Source organism: Acanthopagrus latus, chromosome 15, assembly GCF_904848185.1.
Source record: "Acanthopagrus latus isolate v.2019 chromosome 15, fAcaLat1.1, whole genome shotgun sequence".
Taxonomy (NCBI): domain Eukaryota; kingdom Metazoa; phylum Chordata; class Actinopteri; order Spariformes; family Sparidae; genus Acanthopagrus; species Acanthopagrus latus.
The window spans coordinates 13,690,469-13,709,863 of NC_051053.1; the positions used below are offsets into that span (position 1 = coordinate 13,690,469).

Genomic DNA, 19,395 nt, shown 5'->3' on the forward strand with positions numbered 1-19,395 from the left:
TTTGTGCATATATAAAATATCCTTTATTGATATTTTATGCAAGCATAAAGCTCCTTCAAACCTCAAATGTCTCATCTTTATTTTGAGAATGAAACAATTTATAGCCATCATCAGAATAGAAACATTAGGACAGAGGGTAACAAGTTTTTTTGATAAAACTAAAAATAACTTCCAGCAGCAGTCATGTTTTCATCTCAGAAACATTTAGTACAATTGGACAGATGAAGCTTTTATTAACTACTCTACAGACAAAGATCCATCACCGTAATAAATACAAAAACAGACAGGCATGTCATTGTGATATAAATAATATGTAGCTCATTACAAATACGAGAACAGGTTGAAACTTTGGGAGGAAATGTGACTTTATCTACAGTGATTGTGGATTTTCTTCTGATTGTATTTATACCAACATTTAAATGGGAGTTTTCCTGCACTGAAAACTGCAGTATGGAATCTTTTATTGACATTTCAGACACTTCAGGACAGATAGTATTTGCAAATGTTAGGGTGGGAATCTTTTCTATTTTTAAATCTAGAGGAAAGTTGCTGCCTGGTTTCCAAAAGAAAAGACACATTTATACATTTTATACATGAGGCAACTGTAAATAAGTAAGTAACTCGCGTCATCTTCACTGAATATTATTTTGCTTCTTCCACACAGACAGATGAACTACTCTTCCTTTTGAGCACGGCATGAAAATAAAAGCATTTATTAAAAGTTGCATCCAGGGGCGTAGTATAATATTTGGGCGAGTATCCTCTATGGGCCCCTCCCCCAAATCCACAGCTGGTCATTCTAGTATCTTCGTGAACTCTCCTCCTGTCCATCACCCCTGGTTGTGTCCAACAAACATGCATACTTTGTATAAAAAAACACAACTTTCAGACATCAACCATGTATTTTACATTTTCTATGCATTTATTTTAGGTGCATGTCGATGAGTGAGTGTGTAGCATGTTTTCTTTATGTACATCTGTTTGTCTGTGTGAAATCGACTGACGGGGCTCAGTAGCGATGCTCCCCTCGCGTTATGTGAGAGGAGAACTCGTATCGGTCTTGACTCCGGTGACCACAGAGGTTGCACTCGAAGGGGTCTCTGAAGCCGTGGCAGCCCATGTGAATGGTGTACATGACGTGGTCCAGGAAGAGAACGCGGCAGTGTTCGCAACGGTACGCCCTCACCTGCTCCCCGTCTGCCGTCACTACCTTGAAGCCCTCGGAAGCCATCTCAATGCTGGCCCGGATGGCCTCGTATTGCCTCTGCTGCTCCTCCTTCACCATTGGGAGGACGCCGTTCCTCACCCCAGAGGTGATGTGGTTGGTCAGGTAGATGAGACTGTGGGCCGTCCCGCCCGGGCGATCCTCGTTGTTGCTCTCGGTGTCTGTGGAGTCCTGGCCGCTGTGGCTGGGCGAGCCGTCCTTCTCGCTGGACGCAGACTTGGAGTTGGAGAGCAGCAGCAGGTTCTCAGCTGCGCTGTCTTTGGCTGACAGGCCCGTCCCTGTGTGGCCCTCGGGGGGCGGCTTGTGGAGAGGGAACATGGAGCCGATGCCTACATCAGAGGAGGAGGCCGGGGAGGTCTGAACCAGAGGGCGGAGCGACTCGGCCCCAAGGTAGCTGATGGCACTGTTGATGGCCTGGTCGATAACGTGCGGCTGGATCAGCTCACCTGCTCCTCCATCGTAGGAGAGGTCCGACAGACGTTTGTCACCTGAGGGGCCAGACAGAGACAGAAGATCAATGTGAAAGTTATACTTAAGATTTCACCCACATCCTGTGATTTCACCATCTGATCACTGAGCCTGCTCCTCTCTAGCTGAGTCTGAAAACGACTCTTCTGGTCTCCTGTTGGTGTTGCTAGGCTGAGACTTGCGTTTCCCTCAGCTCATTAATATTTCTTTTTCACCTCTTTTGTTATAGAGATTTTAATCAACCTTTAATGTAAAATTAATACACAGGATTAAACACTCATTAAATATTTAATCATGGACTTTTCTAGCAGCAATTAAACAGTTTAAAGGCACATTTCCTGATCAGGCTGAACTGCAAAAAACTGACTTTTGTCTTTCTACTGCATGCATTCTGCAGAGCCAGGGTGGCAAAGAAACATGCAACACTAACGAACACAAAACACACTGCAGCTTCACCTAGGCATCTTTCATTAGTGCAGCAGTTACACTTATTTATCATCCAAAGTAGCGACATTGTATTTACACAAAGGAAGCAGATTTCGGCCCTTACCCACAAACTTCTGTGGCATAGTGCTTTTACGTTTAGCTACATTATTAGCTAGTCTGTCTAGCACCAAGGCTCTGTCAGATCCCGTCTGGCTTAAGTCTTCCCTCTGCTCATTCTGGTTGCTTTCTTCCTTTATTACTGGAAAGCAAGACAGAAAAGTAGATTTCAGAGTCAAGGTAATTTGAGTTTGTCCCGTTAGCTTAAAGTGATGAAACTGGCGCCTGACAACACATGACGGTATCTTTCTCACAGAGCACAGAGCGGACTGTTCTGACACATGTGAAGCACTTGGTCTGTAAATCTGTTCATGCTCACAGATGAGGTGTGGATGTGTTTCTCGAGACTTTTATGGCGTTTTCATTCGACTTGTGACTCTTGAGTATATACAGACAAATACGGAAGGACATGATTTAACTGACTCAATTAGCTCTGCAGAGAATTGAAAAGCTAAAGGACTAATTCAAACAGAAATGGGAGTAGTTCATCCGGACCCGTTGGAGCGTTTAGTGACAGCGACACTGACGGGATGGTACACATGCATGGTGAGGTCCTGCTCTCCCGGTAAAGCGGGTCATCAGATTTGGGTGAGAGCTGCGGTAAGTGTGTGTCTCGCAGGGCACCAACCTGTGTAGATGCTGTTCTGCAGCCCCATGCACTGGAGGTAGTTGTGACATCGCTCCTTGTGCTCCTCCAGAGAGCTGCGCTGCTTGTAGCTCCTCCCACAGTAAGCACACTTGTGGGGTTTTCCGACTGCAGAAAAAAAAAATCATTTGTGTTAATTACTTTGTCAGTGAACATATTTCTGTGTGGCATTAAATTAGATATTTTTTGTTTGTCACACAATATTGATTTAACCTGCAGTTAATGTGATATGTTGCTCTAGATGTCTTTTCCTGGAAAAACACAGGAAGCTTCAGTGTCAGTATACCCCCTTTTTAAATAGAACAAATAGAAAAAGACAAGCTGAGCAGTACGAACAGTTTTGTGAAGAAGAAAAGAGAACCACCTACCAAAAGTTAATTGACAGAAAGCCCAAGAAAAAGGCCTGGCTGCACCGCCCACACTGTTTCATCATTTTAAATTCCTCATTATGGCATGAGCAGGGCTGTAGCTACTACTGAGGTCACTGAGGTCATTACCTCTGAAGTTTTGGGGAATTTGGGAAAACAACTTGGGGGAGTTTACATTTTTACAAAAAAAAAATTTGCACAGAGGGTTTTTCCTAAGATGATTCCTCAAAAAAAAAAGTAAAAGAAAAAAGGAATTGACATTTTCCTCAATGGAGGGTTATTCCTGTCCTTTTTGTGAGGCAAAGAGCCACTGCAGGGGTTGTGTGGATGACCTGGGGAAAATATGGTGTCAAGCAAAGTTGAATGAGTATATTTGGATCCTTTTATTTATTAGGTGCTTCCTCCAGTATTGTAAATGATTAGTAAATATTGTGGTGTGTGGGGGGTGGGAACGTTATTCAGCTTCTGAGTTAAGTTCACACCCAACACGTGGGCAGGGGACGTCTGAGAATAACTAAAGTCAGTTTGAGAATAACTAAATACTGTTTATATGAATACACAGTTGAATAAATATAATGTTAATAATACAAATAATAAACAAAATAATATGGGACCAACAGCCCTTTATTCCTCTAGAAAAAAAAGAGCTCAACAAGCCACTCGGCGTCATTTTCATCATCACTATGCACATGAGCACGGTAGTTTATTTTCGGTGTAGTCACTTCCCGATTCCTGCTGCTCTAAATACTCAGTAGCAAGAGTGTCTGAAAGTTGTTCCTGACAAATGCACCTTTTACTCCAGTTCTACTAATATTAGATTTTTGGGAGTTTTGGAAATTGCTCAGCCTTTTTAAAGAAAGGAAACTACATATATGCGAGCTGTTTATAAAGGAAGTCTTCAGCAGGAATGAATGGGCCTGCTGCTCAGTCAGAAACAAAGTAGCGAGGTCGAAAAATGCCGAGTGTGAGACGGACCAACACACAGTTAATTTTAAGCCTTTAAATAATTATATTAAATAATTCCTGTCCTATCCTTAAGGCACAGTCCACCCATGTTTGTACTGTTTTTGATGCAGCCTTTGCTTTTTCAATTCATTCACTTCCATGCCGATACACATCAACTTATGGAGACTTTGTGTTTCAGGTGGAAAACCCGTAGCAGAGATCAAAATGCTTTATCCCTTTTATTTTTAACATTTATTTTTGTTAGTCAAGACAGCTGGAAGTGCAAATTATAAGTTGAAACTGGTGTGCAAAAATTGGTTATTCTGTTGAATTATTTAGAGCAGACTTTGTAAGTGTACTATTGACACCCAAAATTTTCATTAACACATACTTCTGCAAAGCATTAGCAAAAAAAAAAAAAAAGAAAAAAAAAAAAGGTGACACCACATCTACACCCTGTCAACTTCCCCTTACAGAGCACTGAGCACATATGCACTGCAGAGCGTGTCATGCCTTTTTGTAAAGGCTTCCACCCAGCAGTTTTCTGTGCGGTTGAGCTCCCCATACTCACCCGAGTGGGTGCGTAAATGGCCGGTGAGGGCGTCCCTCCTGCGACAGGCGTAGCTGCACAGGTGACACTTGAAGGGTTTCTCCCCCGAATGGAGCTTGATGTGACGCAGTAGGTTGCCCTTCTGGGTGAAAGAGGCGCCGCACTGGGTGCACTGGAACGGGCGCTCTCCTGCGGACAAGAAGACAACAGACGCACATCACTGCAACGAGATTCAAAAGACAAACGCAGAAAAAGAACAGGAAAAACAATAACAGGCACACAATTTCATTATGTTTCTTATGTACCCTACCAGGCAGTTCATGGTTTTTAATATTTTTCTCGACTGCACCACTCTCCCTGATCTCACTATGTTTGATCCCTCGAGTGACAATGATAAAGTCTTTGTCTTTTCTGAGTGGATGAAAAGGCGTACTGCTGCTGTGGGAACGCGGGGTCACTGCACTACAAGCAGCCCGAGTGCCAGAACAAGCCGGATGATGGAGCGTCTCCGGGGCAGAGAGCGATCCAGCAGCCTGCGGGAGGGTTTCACAGCAGAGTGACACTCCATCTCTCCATGCTCCCCCTGCCCCACCGACTTCTGGCGCTCTGATCGAACAAGAGCCTTTCAGACTCAGCCTGCCAGTTCCGTAATGCACCATTGCCTAGGTCAATTTGATCTGAAAATCTCATTTTTTCCTCTTCTTCGTCTCTAAAATAAGAGCGGCACATCACAATGCAAATTCAGCCTCATTTGAATAAAGTGAAGGAAACACTTTGTGTTGAGAGCCAGTCTTCCTGATCAGCGCTTCTGGAATAAACCAATATCCAGCCTCTCCGAGTGTTGTGGCATTCTGTGAGAACGTTTTAATATGGCTTTTTTTTTCAAAGGCCCCCCATAAAATAAGAGTCACCAGTGAAGCAGCAAAAATATATAAAAAAAGAAATTCATTAAAAATGCATTTCAGGAGCAAAGACTCACCACAGAATATTTTCTATTTAAATAGGAGGCACTTCATTATATCTTTTATTGTACTTTCTTTTGCATTTACATTAGTCTAGTGTTCCTTTCTTCCATTTTGAGTTTCATTAGTTTCTAAAGCTTGACAGTTAAGTGCCTTTTTCAAAAATGTTCCCCACCACTGGTTTGGCTTCATTACAATAGAATATCAATTTTGAAATTTGAAAAACTTTTAATAGCCAGATAATTGTCAGTTCATAGAGATCCCATTTAATTGAAGCAGATATCCTGTTTCTCGACTGAGGGCATGTTTTTTTTTTTTTTTTTTTTTTTAGGACCAAGTTTCGTCTCTCTCTCGCACAATAATTTCATCAGCTGCTGTTGCTTGTCATGTGGTAATTCAGAGGCATTTAGATGAACAATAATGAATGCTAATGGCATGCTCAAAGTCTATTTCACGCACGATAGGAAGGATCTACATGCATACAGCCAAACGCAAGGATGCCATTGAAACTACTACTGAGGATGAGGGTGACTGCAAACACAAGAACAGTTTACTTTCTACGACTATATGGCTAATGTTTGTGTGTAGGCAGAGAAGACACAAAGCTAGAGTATATACTGCGTGTGTTAATGCCAAACAGTAGCAGGAGTCGACCACTCACTTCATTTCTGCCATCTGAAGCCTAAAGAAGAGCTCTAAACATGAGGGGGGAGCCACAGCAGACACCTTTCTACCCCTGATCCATCCTCTCACGCTAACAGTGAACATGGGTGCAAAGGAAGGGCAAGAAGTATCGCAGGTGGCTTACCAGTGTGGCTTCGCTTGTGCACCATCAACACATTGGGGCCAATGCAAACTATCCCACAGATATCGCACTTGAGCTTCCCGTTGGGCAGCCGGATACCGCCGGCCGAGGAGAAGGCCTTGGCTTCGGGGCTCGGCTGTGAGCCGTTCACCTTGGCCCCGGAGGCATCGATCACGCGCAAGTCTTCCGCGCACTCCTCCTCCTCCACGCCATTCATGTCACAGGCCAGCCCATTCTCCTCATCACTGCGAGCCTCAACTTTAATGTTACAGGCTGGAAAAGAGGGCAAGGGGGGGCCACGGTTTAGAATACGAGCATTGGTTCTTTCATGATGTTATGCACTAAAGATGGGCAATTTGTCAGTGTGATATTGATGCTGTGACAGGAGAACAGATAGAGCTGCTTGTTGAAACACTGTCATGTAGCCTTTAAGTTGCCTTTGTCCTGCTCTGAAAGGCCTCAGGAGAGAAAAGTCAAACGATTTTGTGAACCTTTCTGTCTGTCCTCACTGAATGAATGAATGTTGCTCATACATGTTAGGTCAGGAAATCCACTCGCCTCAGGGATGAGTTTCTTATTTAACTAAACATTAAGTCATTAATTTAGATTTATTTAGTTATTTAGATTTATTCTTAAACACTATGTTTTTATCTAATTTTATATTTTCTCATTCGCCTGACCAGTTGTGACTGTTCAATTCATCTTTGTCTTTTTGTTTGCCCTTTTATATTGGTGGGATGGTTTCATAAACTTTTTTTTTTAATTTCACTCACACATTTCCTTTTCCTCTTTTCTCCGAATGAGACATGACATTTAACACATAAAGTGCCATGTCATTCTTTTCGTTTCATGCTCTAATAAAATACACAATTACTCATTTGACAAAGGGGAATTTAAGGAATTTAAAAGGGCACTATGTAGTTTGGGAGAAAAAAAGTTAAAGTCATAGTTTGGATATTAACAAGGTAATTATTCAAACTCAGTGATATTTATTGTTTCCATAAGTGAATAAACAAGCTGTTCTCAGAGAAAAATAAGGTCCCCAGAACACTGTTTGAAGCTAGAAATGTGGCAGGGGCCGCCAAATATTAACAAACTGTGTTGTCCTTTAAGATCAATTTGTTTATTCAGTCATGAAAATAAAGAAAGTGTATTTATTTAGTTTGTTTAGGCATCACAAAGCTTTCTCCTTTAAAGGATGTATTTCACAGCTATTAAACTGATCTTTCATGTTATTTCTTTGGATTCAGTCAGCATGGTATTGTTGTAAATGTGGCTTTGTTCATCCCCTATTTCCCCTGTGGGGATAAAACACTGTAACACTGCAACTACACTGTAACGTAACTAAAGAAACCACAGCTTTGTAAAAACAAACTTCCTTAAGAGCACAATGTGACATGTCCCTTGTTAACCGGGATGCTGCGTCTAAACCTCAAAAACTTCCCCACGTTTCAGGCCTTTTTGTGAAATTACCTGAGAAAAGTCAACAAAAGTCAGATACGATCAACCCCACAGACGAGTAATTTAAACTGTAGACTTGACCGCTCGTTCTTTACAAAGTAGCGTAATGCTACACGTAAAGACACACAGGTGGATAGCTCGTGTCGAATGTGCTGAGGATGTCAGCAAAGAGATGAAGAAACGCGCAGATCATCTCGCACCATCACACTTTGGTGAAAAAAATGACAGCAAGATAAACAGGAAACAGAGACACAGGAAGCTGTGTGAAACTAGGGACGACAGCGGTGTCTATCAGAACAACAGAGGACGATGAACACACAGGCGCATGCGAGACACACTCACATCTGAGCTTTTTTTTCTTTTTTTTTTTCTGCCATTTAGAGGGGTCTTACTCAGTCTAATTCCAAGCTTATCAGAGTGCAAAGAGTAAATGCTGCATGATTGTTACTAATGTGACAGTGAGAAAGTCTCCTTGGGGCCAGCGAGGTCTGGTGTTCCCAAAATGATCAGAAAAAGGAGACGTGTCCTCCGTGTTGATCGACCGGCTCCTCGTTTTCCCACCGGTGAGCTTTAGAAACAACTGACAAATCATGCAAGTCCCACAGCTACCAGCCTGTGGTTTGCATGTCACGGTGACAGCCTGATTTCCCCATGTCGCTACCTCTTGTTTGTACAACTGAAGAGGAAGAAGTGGAAATCATGAAATATAGGAATCCATGGAAAAGGGGAAGCTTCAGAAAGAGGGCCTGTCTAACTGAAATACCAAGAATTATGGAGAAGTGACAGAAAGGGAAGCACGGGAAAGGAATTGTAAAACAGCCTGTAACTGAAACAGGTTTTATTCTATTTTTTTTTTTCTTTAGTTAGGAGTCTTGGTTTCACTGAGAGCCACTGAGGGAAACACGAATCCCAGAATGCACAGAATTGTGACCGATAGAGAACTCGGGGCGGAGCGAAATTTACAGAGGACTGTGAGATGATTGTGATCGCTTTTCCGATCAAAGTTACATAATCCGACAGTCCATCTCCACACATTTTTAGTTTTTTATTCGCTGTAGCGCGACAATCTGCTCATCTGTTAAAACTGTAAAAAAAAAAAAAAAAAAAAAAAATTAAAAATATTGGACAAACCCTTGTCTTTTGCTGAGCAGATGAGATAAGGGAGAAGCCAGCCACGCACGCAAAGGGAAGGAAAGTCTTCACAGTTACGACACAGACCTGTGAGTGAATAGTTACCAAATATACTACACAACAAAAAGAGAGGCCTAATTACAATGCACGGAGGCAAATGATGCATTTAAGTGGGGGTTCAATTCACTTAGGAGTCAAGCTTAAGCTTTATAGTCACAGTTGCATAATCTGTCAGATGAACTGAAAGTACCCCTTCTATATACACCACCATTTCTTCAAAGCGTTCCTACACAACTGTTTGACCAATTCAAGTCACCATTTATCTATCTCACTTTGTATCCACTGTGAACTACCTGCTTTTCCCTTGTAATCCAATTTAACCATGACTCCGTTACTAAGTATTTGTTAATTTTAGCTAAGCTTACCTCATTTAACCATTTATCCATTAGGCTACTTAAAGCTAACTTCAACTATTTATCAGTTACTTTTAAACATATTTCATTCTCACCATGTTACTTTAGCTGATGTCATCTATTTTAGCAAACATTACCTGTTCCTTGTCATGCACTTGTCATTTTAAGTTTAGCTAATGTTATCTAATTTACCTTTCTATCATTCCTTTAAGCTAACTATTTTGGCTCTGCGTTATCTTTTCTATTACGTTGTAAAGTTAACGGCTTGCTCAGTAACACGCACTCTCAACGTGGTGTTCAGGTTTGTTTGGTTTTTTTCTTCATTAAATGACATTAGCCGCTTCGAAATCTCGCCACATTTTCCGTGCAGCAGCGGAGGGACACCCCGGGGGTTGGGGATCACTGACTTAACACGTTTGTGCCTTACGTGGCATTTTGTGAAATGCAAAATCAGGGGGTGCTCGTGTCTTACTCGCTGCCTTTGCGGAAGTGAACAGAGAATTACCACCTGCGCGAAGCAGCCGGAGTCGTCGTTTTGGAGTTTTTTACCTCGCAAACTTTGCAAACGTGTGTGTGAATTTCTCACCTGAACCACAATGGTTCTTTCAGTCAGGCATGTGCACTTTAATGACGATGTGCATGTAAGTAAAATAAGCCGGAGGGATTTTTTTACGGGTAAGTGATCAAGTTTGTGCAATTTGCATATCACAGGGCTCGAAAGCAAAACTCCCAACCCTCCTAATTCATTTATGGTTTTAGCCACAAAACCTCTGAATGACAACATTTTTTTCTGAGTAATTGAGGTATTTTTCTTATGTTAACAGGGTTAGACTTAGTTGTGAAATTTTCTACCTACCAAAAGGCTTCATCTGACTATTGCCAACCAGTGTTGACAAAAGAGGCATGTATCTGGAGAATACGTGGGAATGTTGACAGTGATCCAGGAATCACTTCTCAATTTAAACCCAAAAGGCAGGTGTATGTTGGCATTTGTGTCGTTTATTTCTGAAACAATGCGCTGAAAAAACATTTATGTTTATCTTGGTTGTCAGTTCCTAAAACACTGAATACACCAGTGAGGTTATCAGCCGGCTAAAGCAGACAGAAGGGAACCATGAACGCCGGGCTGCCACCCACTTCTCATGGATATGGGGAAGTTATGACTGAAATGGGAGAAGGAAGAAGGCTTTTTACTTTACATGATGTTTGTCACTGTCACACATCCTGATTTGCTCGTTTTGGGAAGCAAGTGTCAGCTCACAATGTAGACAAACAGAAAGGGGTGCAATAAAACGGTTAGAATGTGGATCTAATGCCCAGATTAGAGTAACTCATTCTGGGAGCTGAGAAGGAAACAATGACATAGACGTGATTAAAATTAAAAAAAAAAAAAAAAGCTATGGCGTTAGCGTTAAAGCGTTTCTAGTTCTGCAGTGTGGAAACACAGGGAGCCTGTTGGAGGTTCCTGTTACTGACTAGTGCTGCTCTCACTGCCTGAAAATAACCCTGTGTGCAAGATAGTGGAACCACATGTGTTAAACCACGCTAGCAGCACACTCAACACCACTTGCAGGAACACCAAAAACAGCCTGCTTTTCCCCTCACACTTAAAAAAACTCGCCTCCATGTTTTCGGGAACTAGACTCAGCTCAGTCTCCCCCTTTTGTCTCAGGTCTCTGAAATAGCAAGAGCTCCATCTGAATCACTGAAAGTGAAAGAGAAATTGTTTGACTGGGATGTCGAGAAGGTCATCGTACAGCCTTGTGACTTAAACCAAATATGTCTCTGTGCTTATTTCCACTTTAAGCTACTCAAAGCAATACAGTTAATTTCGCTCACATTTCGGTGGCAATTTACTGAACATGCTGAGCCGGAGTAGACTTCACTTAGCGTTATAAACCTCCCACATGCTGTGAGTCACATGTGTGTGGATTGCAGCACTGTATATGTGCAGCAAACTATGATAATCCCAGGCTGTGAAGACTTATTTGTAACAGGAAGCAACCTAGGTTTTGAGGTTTTTAGCTTTCGATACTTTGAGGTCCCGTGTCCCACATATAGTCCCCCCTGCTTTTTGCGTTTTTTTGTTTTTTTTTCGCGACAGAGAACTGAGCAGCACATGATCCTAGGTGATAATTATAACTCACTCTGGCTTTTATCACAGAAGCAGCGATGCATAGATGTACCAGATACTTGCACTTCCCTTCTTTCGCTCTTTGGGCTCTTTCTCTCTGTCCCTATATAGACACGTGTGAAGTGATCATGCTGCTTAGGGAATGAACAGAAACTAAAGCTCATACATACGAGACGTCAACTGTGGCCTCTTTACTTTCTTTATCTCCGCCGATGTAAGTCAAATATTTAAATCAACTGCTTTCTCACTTTTTTTTTTTCCAAATTGTACTAAACATCCATCAGATGACTGAGACGAGATGTACACAGTCGAATAAAACATGATTCTACAGATGCTCTCTAACAGGATTTACCATGTTTTAATTGTTCTGATGACATTGCAGCTCAACACCTCCCTGCCTTTGCTGAGCTCGGCGGCACACAGCTAAAACAGAGATCCTTTGTGAGTAAGCATGTGTCTGTGTGTGTGTGTGTGTGTGTGTGTGTGTGTGTGTGTGTGTGTGTGTGTGTGTGTGTGTGTGTGTGTGTGTGTGTGCAGGTGCGTGACCTATGTGGTGTAGTGATGTGCTGATCTCTCTCTGAGCTTGGCCCTGTTCCTGAACTCTTTATCTCCAGGAGTGTTGAAACTGCCTGATGGCAAGTTCTTCTTAGGAAACTCTTACACATCCTATTTCAGTTTCCTCTGACATTTTATTTTTGACTGAGTGCTGCTAATCTTCGCTGTGATCTGGATCAGTGGAAAAACACCAATAGGATGGTCGGCCATCATTCTTGTTTTGTTTTGTTTTTTTGCGATGAAGTAAAAAAAAAAAAATTCCTGATGGCCTGAAAAATATATAATCCACCTTTTTTGTGATCCTCAGTTTCACATTTTACTCATTTAATCTTTGACATTTTCTCATTTTTTTATTCTTTATGCATTTATTTTCCAATTGCTATTGTTGTAATTGGTTAAGATCTAATTAAATCAATAGAATAAACAATTAACTGGATTCATCTGATCTGAATATATCCCCATTTTGGGGTGGGCATATTAAAGTGTTAACAAGCTGTGAGTTTCATGAATAATGAGTGATAATAAGCAAAATAGTATATATCATTATATTTGTTATTAATCTATATCATTTATCCCATGAAAACCCTGTTTCATCTTGCTGTCTCGTAAAACCAATTAGCTATGAAAGACCAATAATGATTCCACCTTGAACGTTTCCTGTTTCTTCGCAAGTCGCCGCCGATGTGAATCCCCCTAGCATGCTTCATCCTTATTTTCACCATGATATTCCCTGGCTTGATGTTCACAAACTCAAATCAAGGCCACATTAGCTATTCCTTAAGAGTCGGCTTATTAATGACATGCCATGGATCAAAGGGATTTTTTTTTTAACCTTATTTGCCAGTGACCTAAATGTGTCTCTTTGCAGCTTTAAATTAATTTTTCCAAGGGATTTGGAACGGCAGATATCTCCCACTAGATGTGTATGGGATTTAGTTATGAAAACGTTTTTTTTTATGCCTTTTTTTAATATATATGTTTTGCTTTTGATACTGACATTACTTTCATTTAACCGTTTTACTGATTTGGATGCTTTGGGAATGAATACATTAGTGTTGGGAAAGGCACTGCAGTGGTTCTGACTCATTCTGGTTGCTGCTTCATGGGATACACTTAACCTAATGTAGCAATCACACACTTAACACTTGTTTATTCTTAAAGGAGCACTACGTCGTTTTTGGACAGACATTTTAATCAAAAGGGAAAGATCTTCTTGTGTTGCTTTGTTTATAATTGGCGGATTTTGTGCCATCACCTCATTGATATTGTAAATATCAACACTCTTCCTAAAATTACATAGTGCCCCTTTAATTTAACACACACGCATCAGTGATGTTCTGACTGGCTGTGGGTGCGTTTGTGGAGATGCTGCCTCGTACCTTTGTCCCCTCTGTTGTTCTGCTGGTGGGTGGAGCCGGCTGACAGGTCTTCGGGGACGGCCATGGGCTCCTCCGCCTCCTCGGACGCTTCGTTGGCAGGGGGGCTGTCCCTGCCTGGGGAGACACACACCAGCAAACACCCATCACTCACCACGCAGCCCCTCGACGTGTCTCATTCGGGGACAGCAAAATTACCTCCGGCGGGTGTAAGAGCCTGTTTGCGGGCCTATTGTATCTACCTTTCGCACTCTACGGCTCAATCATGCAGTAGGCAGTCTTTTACCTGGCATCTGGGCCATTTCCTGGGCCTCTTCTGTCTCCATGCGGTGCAAGTACTCTAATGGGAGAGAGATAGAGATGTAGATGTGTGTAAGTTTAATCAAGTGCAGGCTGAAGAAACAACATTATAAAAAGCTAGAGTGGAGTAAAGAGTGTACTTCTCGGCGTGACTTTTGTCACCTCGGGGAGATCACTCTTGTCACAGCAGCAGACGCACCACTGTCCCCCACATTACATTACAAAGAATTACAGACATTTTCATTACAAGTCTGACAGAGAGACTGAGCTTGGAGAGCGAGCTTGGCTCCGGCTGATGGGGGCCCGCTGGTAGCGCGGGGGTTGCCGGGAATAGGCTTTCAGACCACATTTGTTATTTATTGTTAATTTCCTGCCACGTAATCATCCAAAAATGCAAACTGACTGCCGCAAAATTAAGCAGAAAATTAACTGGCCCTGGGTCACGAAGATGCGGGTGTTTGCCGTGCCCAGCTGATCGGCGCTCATGTTCTCTCTAATTTACTGAGCATGCATCGCTGAGCCCGCGGCCTGAGCGCAGACGCGTGGAAGCCACGATGAGAAACAAAGAGAGAGAGAGAGGAGAAGACAGAGGAGAAGCGAGATGGATAGAGGCAGAGGAGAAGGTAGCAGCGGGAGGGCAAGAGTCAGAGGAGCAACCGCAACAGGAAGGCGCAGAGAAAAGAGGAGAGGCAGAAAAGCAGGCCGAAGGACAGAGAAGTTCTCTTCATTTATTTTTTTTGAAGCAATCCTTTGGCCAGGGCTGAATATCTGAGGAGTCACCAGTGCTCGTGGCCCCATTAATAATGGATGGCCCTCAAGCCTGCAGCAGATGGGCCCGACAGCCTCAGCCCCAGCTCCGCCACTTCAAGAAGCCCTTGGTGGGGCCGCTGCCCAGTCCAAGCAGCCACTCAGGGAGAAGTGAAGCTCCCGAAAATAGAGAAACAAGCCCAAGGGAGAAGGGGAACCTAGGCCTTCCTGTTTTACTGACAGATGGCTCCACACATTTGGAACAAATAGTGGGAAGCGACGGGGCCGCTCTGTCGCAACGCACAATATTTTGCGGAGTCAAGTCAGGAGCTCGAAGACGCCCAGGACGCAAGTGTGAGCGGAGGAAGAGGAGAGGGGGGGGCAAAGGTCACTGGTGCAGATGATTCGTTCAGCACAACACGGGGGTGTTGCGTGTCACTCTGCTGAGCTACGAGTCTGCAGCGGCGTTCTTCAGCATCTGGAGTTTGCAGGTTGGGGGCAGAGGGGGGTATATTCTCATGTGCCCTTTTTTCTGGGCAGATGGTGCGAGGGGAAACACGGATGCGTTGGTGTGGGGGCTTCGACAGAAATAAAAAAAGAGAGTTCCTACATGCAGTCACAACCCACTTGCGTAGGCATGTGGAAAGTAAGGTGCATGGAGAATAATCAGGAAGCAGCATCTCAGTTTGAGCCCAGCGTGATGCTGTCATCATGCCGTTTTCAATTTCTGCCTGTCACAGATATTTTTGTCACTTTTTAAAAAACTTTTCCCACATTGTTTTTAGTTGCACCTCCATCTTTCCACACTGGGCCTTCATTTTTTTTTGGCCAAAGTTTAAAGTTCTACTTTTAAAACATACTTTTTGATAAGAAGAAGTGATAGAATGTTAGAATGTTTTCATGCAGCTAATTGCTTTTCTTTTTCATTTATTCAATCAAATCAACCAGAAATGATAAAAATAGCAGGATTTTTCTTTTGTACCCCCTGTCTCTCACTATGTGTGTGTGTGTGAACTGGGGGCAGGTGGAATCTTTCAGCAAGTGAAATGGAAGTCACAGAAAAGACTTCTGACATATAGCGCAGGGGTACTGGAAAAGTTTTGGTCTGAGTACGTCAAGTGAGGAGAGGCAGGAAGAGGCTTGTGGGTTGACAGAATTCTCGGTCCCCCCCCCCCCCCGTGTGTGTGTGTGTGTGTGTGTGTGTGTGTGTGTGTGTGTGTGTGTGTGTGTGTGTGTGTGTGTGTGTGTGTGCGTTTGGTGGATGGTGGATGGTGTTGGTGTGTTTGAGGGGGGGAGGTTAGAGGCGTCTTCTCATACTGAGATGTAAAAGCTACACCAGGGAGCAGGGTGGAGATGAGAAACAACGAAACCGTTAACAGATACTGAGGGACCACACCAGCAAAGTTTGGATACCCAGAAGGAAGCCTGAACACTGGTGTGTGTGTGCGTGTGTATGAACAAGATACATGACGCACAATTAAAATGAATAAACCCTGGAATACAGGAAGAAACGACTGTCCCAAGACATTGTCCCAAAAAGACATTTTTCAAGTGTTTGAATGAAGTTTTGTGTCATTAAAATTCATTTTGTTTACATTTTTCTTTTAGCAATAATTCCACATTATGGTGTACATCTATCAGATCTGTAACATTTAATGAAATGATTAAACCCCAATGAAAAAAATAAAGAAAGTGTGACCCAAGGCCAAGGAAGCTCATGTTAAATACCTTCACACCTTTCTGCTTATGACAATTAGATTTTTCTGGCAGCAATAAAACATGTTACAGGATTTAAATACATCAGTAACCGGCATATATCATCACTTCATGACTCCAGCTTCATCGCACATTATCGCTGACCCTGCTCACACAAATTCACAGTTGATTCACAGTTCAAAATAATTCAGGCTCACACTAAAAGTTTCCACCTCCTGACGATTAATGAAAATATCTGAATTATTGTTCTCGCTCTTGTGGGTTTTCACGAGGAGTGACGAAGCTGTGGGCGCTTTCTTATCAACCATTTAGGAGAGGAGATTATCCTACACTGGCAAGCAATGTGGTGCATGGACACCTTTGTTCATATGCACACATGGAGATTCTCATCAGTAATTCATGAAATGTATGGGTGTAAGTGGGTAGATAGTGTTAGCGGATGTGTTCGGGGAGCCTATCGAGGGGGTGAGGGGAGAGTAAAGGTGCGCCGAAGAGAAGTTTCCTTCATTTGCATCTGACACACTTCACTACTCTGCTATTCAGACAGTACAATCATTTTAATAACTGTCTGCCTTCCTCTGCACCCCCCTCCTCCTCCTCCTCACCCCTTCCTACTTCTGTTTCTACTGACAAGAAAGATGATGTATCTACAGGCAGATTTGCAGCACTTTCAGCACTTCTCTTTCCAAGCGAGCTATGAAAAAGTCCTATTTGTGCAGGTACTGGGGTTCCTTTTCTGAGTTTTAAGTTGATCTAACATCTGAAAATCAAACTTGTTTCTGTTAGGTTTTGTTTATTATTTGCATGTCGGTCGGATTTTGAGTGAATTTACAGAGTTATTAACTCCCCTGAAATGTTTTTACCCTCAGAGGAAAAATAAGTAAACTTCAGCTGCATCCATTCTGGCTAAAACAGACGACATAAACGGAAGATTCTCTCTCACAGTTTAAGACTCACTGACTTTATCACACAAACGTCACCTTAAAGCTAAAATTATGATGGCTGAATTTAATTTCAATTGGATCAAAAGCCAATGATGGCTAAAAAAAAAAAAAAAAAAAAAAAAAAAGAAAGAAAGAAAGAAAGAAAGAAAGAAAAAAGAAAGAAAGAAAGAAAGAAAATGTTCGATCAGGTTTTGCGACAAACAACTTTAATTTCCGCCACGAGTTTGACAGTGAATCTTTCTGTTTCTCTCGTTAGGGCGTTGATGAACAACTTTCCTCCTCAGTGTCAGCGGGGTAAAAAGTTTTATAAGTCCTGCCTACATTAGGTATGTGCCTTTCTTTCCCCCCCTTCTCATCACGCAGACGTTTAACAACCGAGACTGTGGCTCGAACAGGTGAAAACAAAGATTAACGGCACGGGACATTATCAATTTTATCGATTATTAACAGAAATGAGACGCGAGAGACAGCGTTGGTGTGTGCGTAATGATTTCCTGTTCAAGCAGTTGAACTATCTTCACACACGGTTTGGAGTCCCGGCAAATATACATCTTCATGACAAGCTTTATTTCTTTTCTTTTCTTTCTTTTTTTCTTTTCTTTTCTTTTTTTTCTTTTTTTTTTGTAAATTCGTCTTTTAATATCTAAGGACTCTAAGTGACAGAGAGGAACGATCTGAAGTTTAGTGAGTGCGCACATCTGTCGCAACAGGTGCTATAACAGAAACGTAAAAACGGATTAAACACCTTAAAATTACAAAGAAATCCGTGGATAATTAGCAGGAAATCTTGTAAATCGGGTTAATATTTTTATATAAATTAAAGAGATTAGGACATCATTTATCCATATGTTCCCAAAAGAAAAAGAAGCATGGAAAATGGGGAACATTCCACTATTTCCGTTCATTTTCTGGCTACTTAGAAACAAAATGAAGTGTGAAAACGAACTTATTTCCCTGTATTTAATTCTAAACGGTAGTCTGCTTTGTTAGTCCGTTACGTGTCCTGTACCAGCAGAGAATAACGCGCACTAAACGGGATGTGATGCTGCGGCGCACCTGCACCGAAACTATAAGGAAAGTCTTTTCCAGTCAGGTGCAAAACGTCTCCTAAAAACCTCGAGAGGACACGAGCTCATTCTAGAGGTCTCGGTTTAGCCTTTGAGATCAGAGTGGCGCTGAAAAGCGCGGTGGAAGTCACTTTACCTGCTATTCCTTGAGTTTGCAGTATGAAGTTCTTCCAACTCTCCCCGGCTCCATGTGCAGAAGGTCGCAGCGCCGCGGCGGCCCCATGGAGCTGCGCCCTGAGTCCCTCCCCTCTCCACTGCACTTCCTCGTTCCAGCCCAACATGACTATGTCTCTGAGCTCGACTGGGGCATTTTGCTCGCTTTTATCCACAGGCCGAGTCTGCGGCGGGGAGTCGAGCCGCCGAGCCCTTGGCACTTGCTTTGTGCCGTGCCAATAAAAGCTGACACCCAGTAGACCATTACTGGCAGCCATGCATGAGATGGGATGAGGCGCGCGAGGAGAGTGGACCATTCATTGTTTATTTATTTCATTCTCACCGATGGGGGGGTGAAGGGGGGTGAAGGGGGGGGGGGGGGGACTCCTTACTTGCATATTGGACATCTCCCCTTCTGTCACCTGTTCTGGCACGCTGAAGCAAATCCATGAAATTAACACACAACTGTTTTCTTTCCCACATAATGAGTTTTTTTTCCCCCTCTCTCTTCAATTTGACTTTGTTCTTTCTCTGCAGTCATTATCCCCTTAGTGTCACAGCCTCCTGTCCCACCTCATCACGTCAGCAAAGTGTCCACAGTCCAGATTATGTCTCAACCTCAGCAAATAGTTTCTTTCTTTCTTTTTTTTTTATTTCACCATTTGACTTTTTGTTACTTTCTGTTTTAACATGCATGAACGCTGAGTTACCACTCAGTCCTGCAGGCATGCATTAGTATACTCTCTGAAATGTGGTTTTCCCTCTGGTTTTGTGCACAACCCAACACTTGCTTTTTTGAGTCCAACCCCATCAGAGATATGTTAGTTTCAGATGCTTCAATATGAGCTCTGCCAGACTCTCTCTTACTGGAGCATTAGAGTTTTTG

General features: G+C 42.6%; 1 protein-coding gene across 4 annotated transcripts; it reads right to left on the reverse strand.

Annotated features, from left to right (window-relative positions):
* Positions 1 to 18,802, reverse strand: ikzf1 (IKAROS family zinc finger 1 (Ikaros)). Of its 4 annotated transcripts, XM_037124690.1 has the most exons (8): positions 18,493 to 18,765; positions 13,869 to 13,922; positions 13,586 to 13,699; positions 6,516 to 6,785; positions 4,767 to 4,934; positions 2,865 to 2,990; positions 2,244 to 2,378; positions 1 to 1,713 (listed from the first exon to the last, which is right to left on the reverse strand). In XM_037124690.1, the coding sequence occupies exons 1-8, from the start codon at positions 18,635 to 18,637 to the stop codon at positions 1,010 to 1,012; spliced, it is 1,716 nt and encodes a 571-aa protein (XP_036980585.1). In that variant the 5' UTR covers positions 18,638 to 18,765; the 3' UTR covers positions 1 to 1,009. The 4 variants fall into 4 exon arrangements, with proteins under 4 accessions (XP_036980585.1, XP_036980587.1, XP_036980588.1 ...); XM_037124692.1 differs by lacking the exon at positions 2,244 to 2,378 and having other exon boundaries at positions 18,493 to 18,763; XM_037124693.1 differs by lacking the exon at positions 6,516 to 6,785 and having other exon boundaries at positions 18,493 to 18,759.
* Between the last annotated feature and the right edge of the window lie 593 nt (positions 18,803 to 19,395).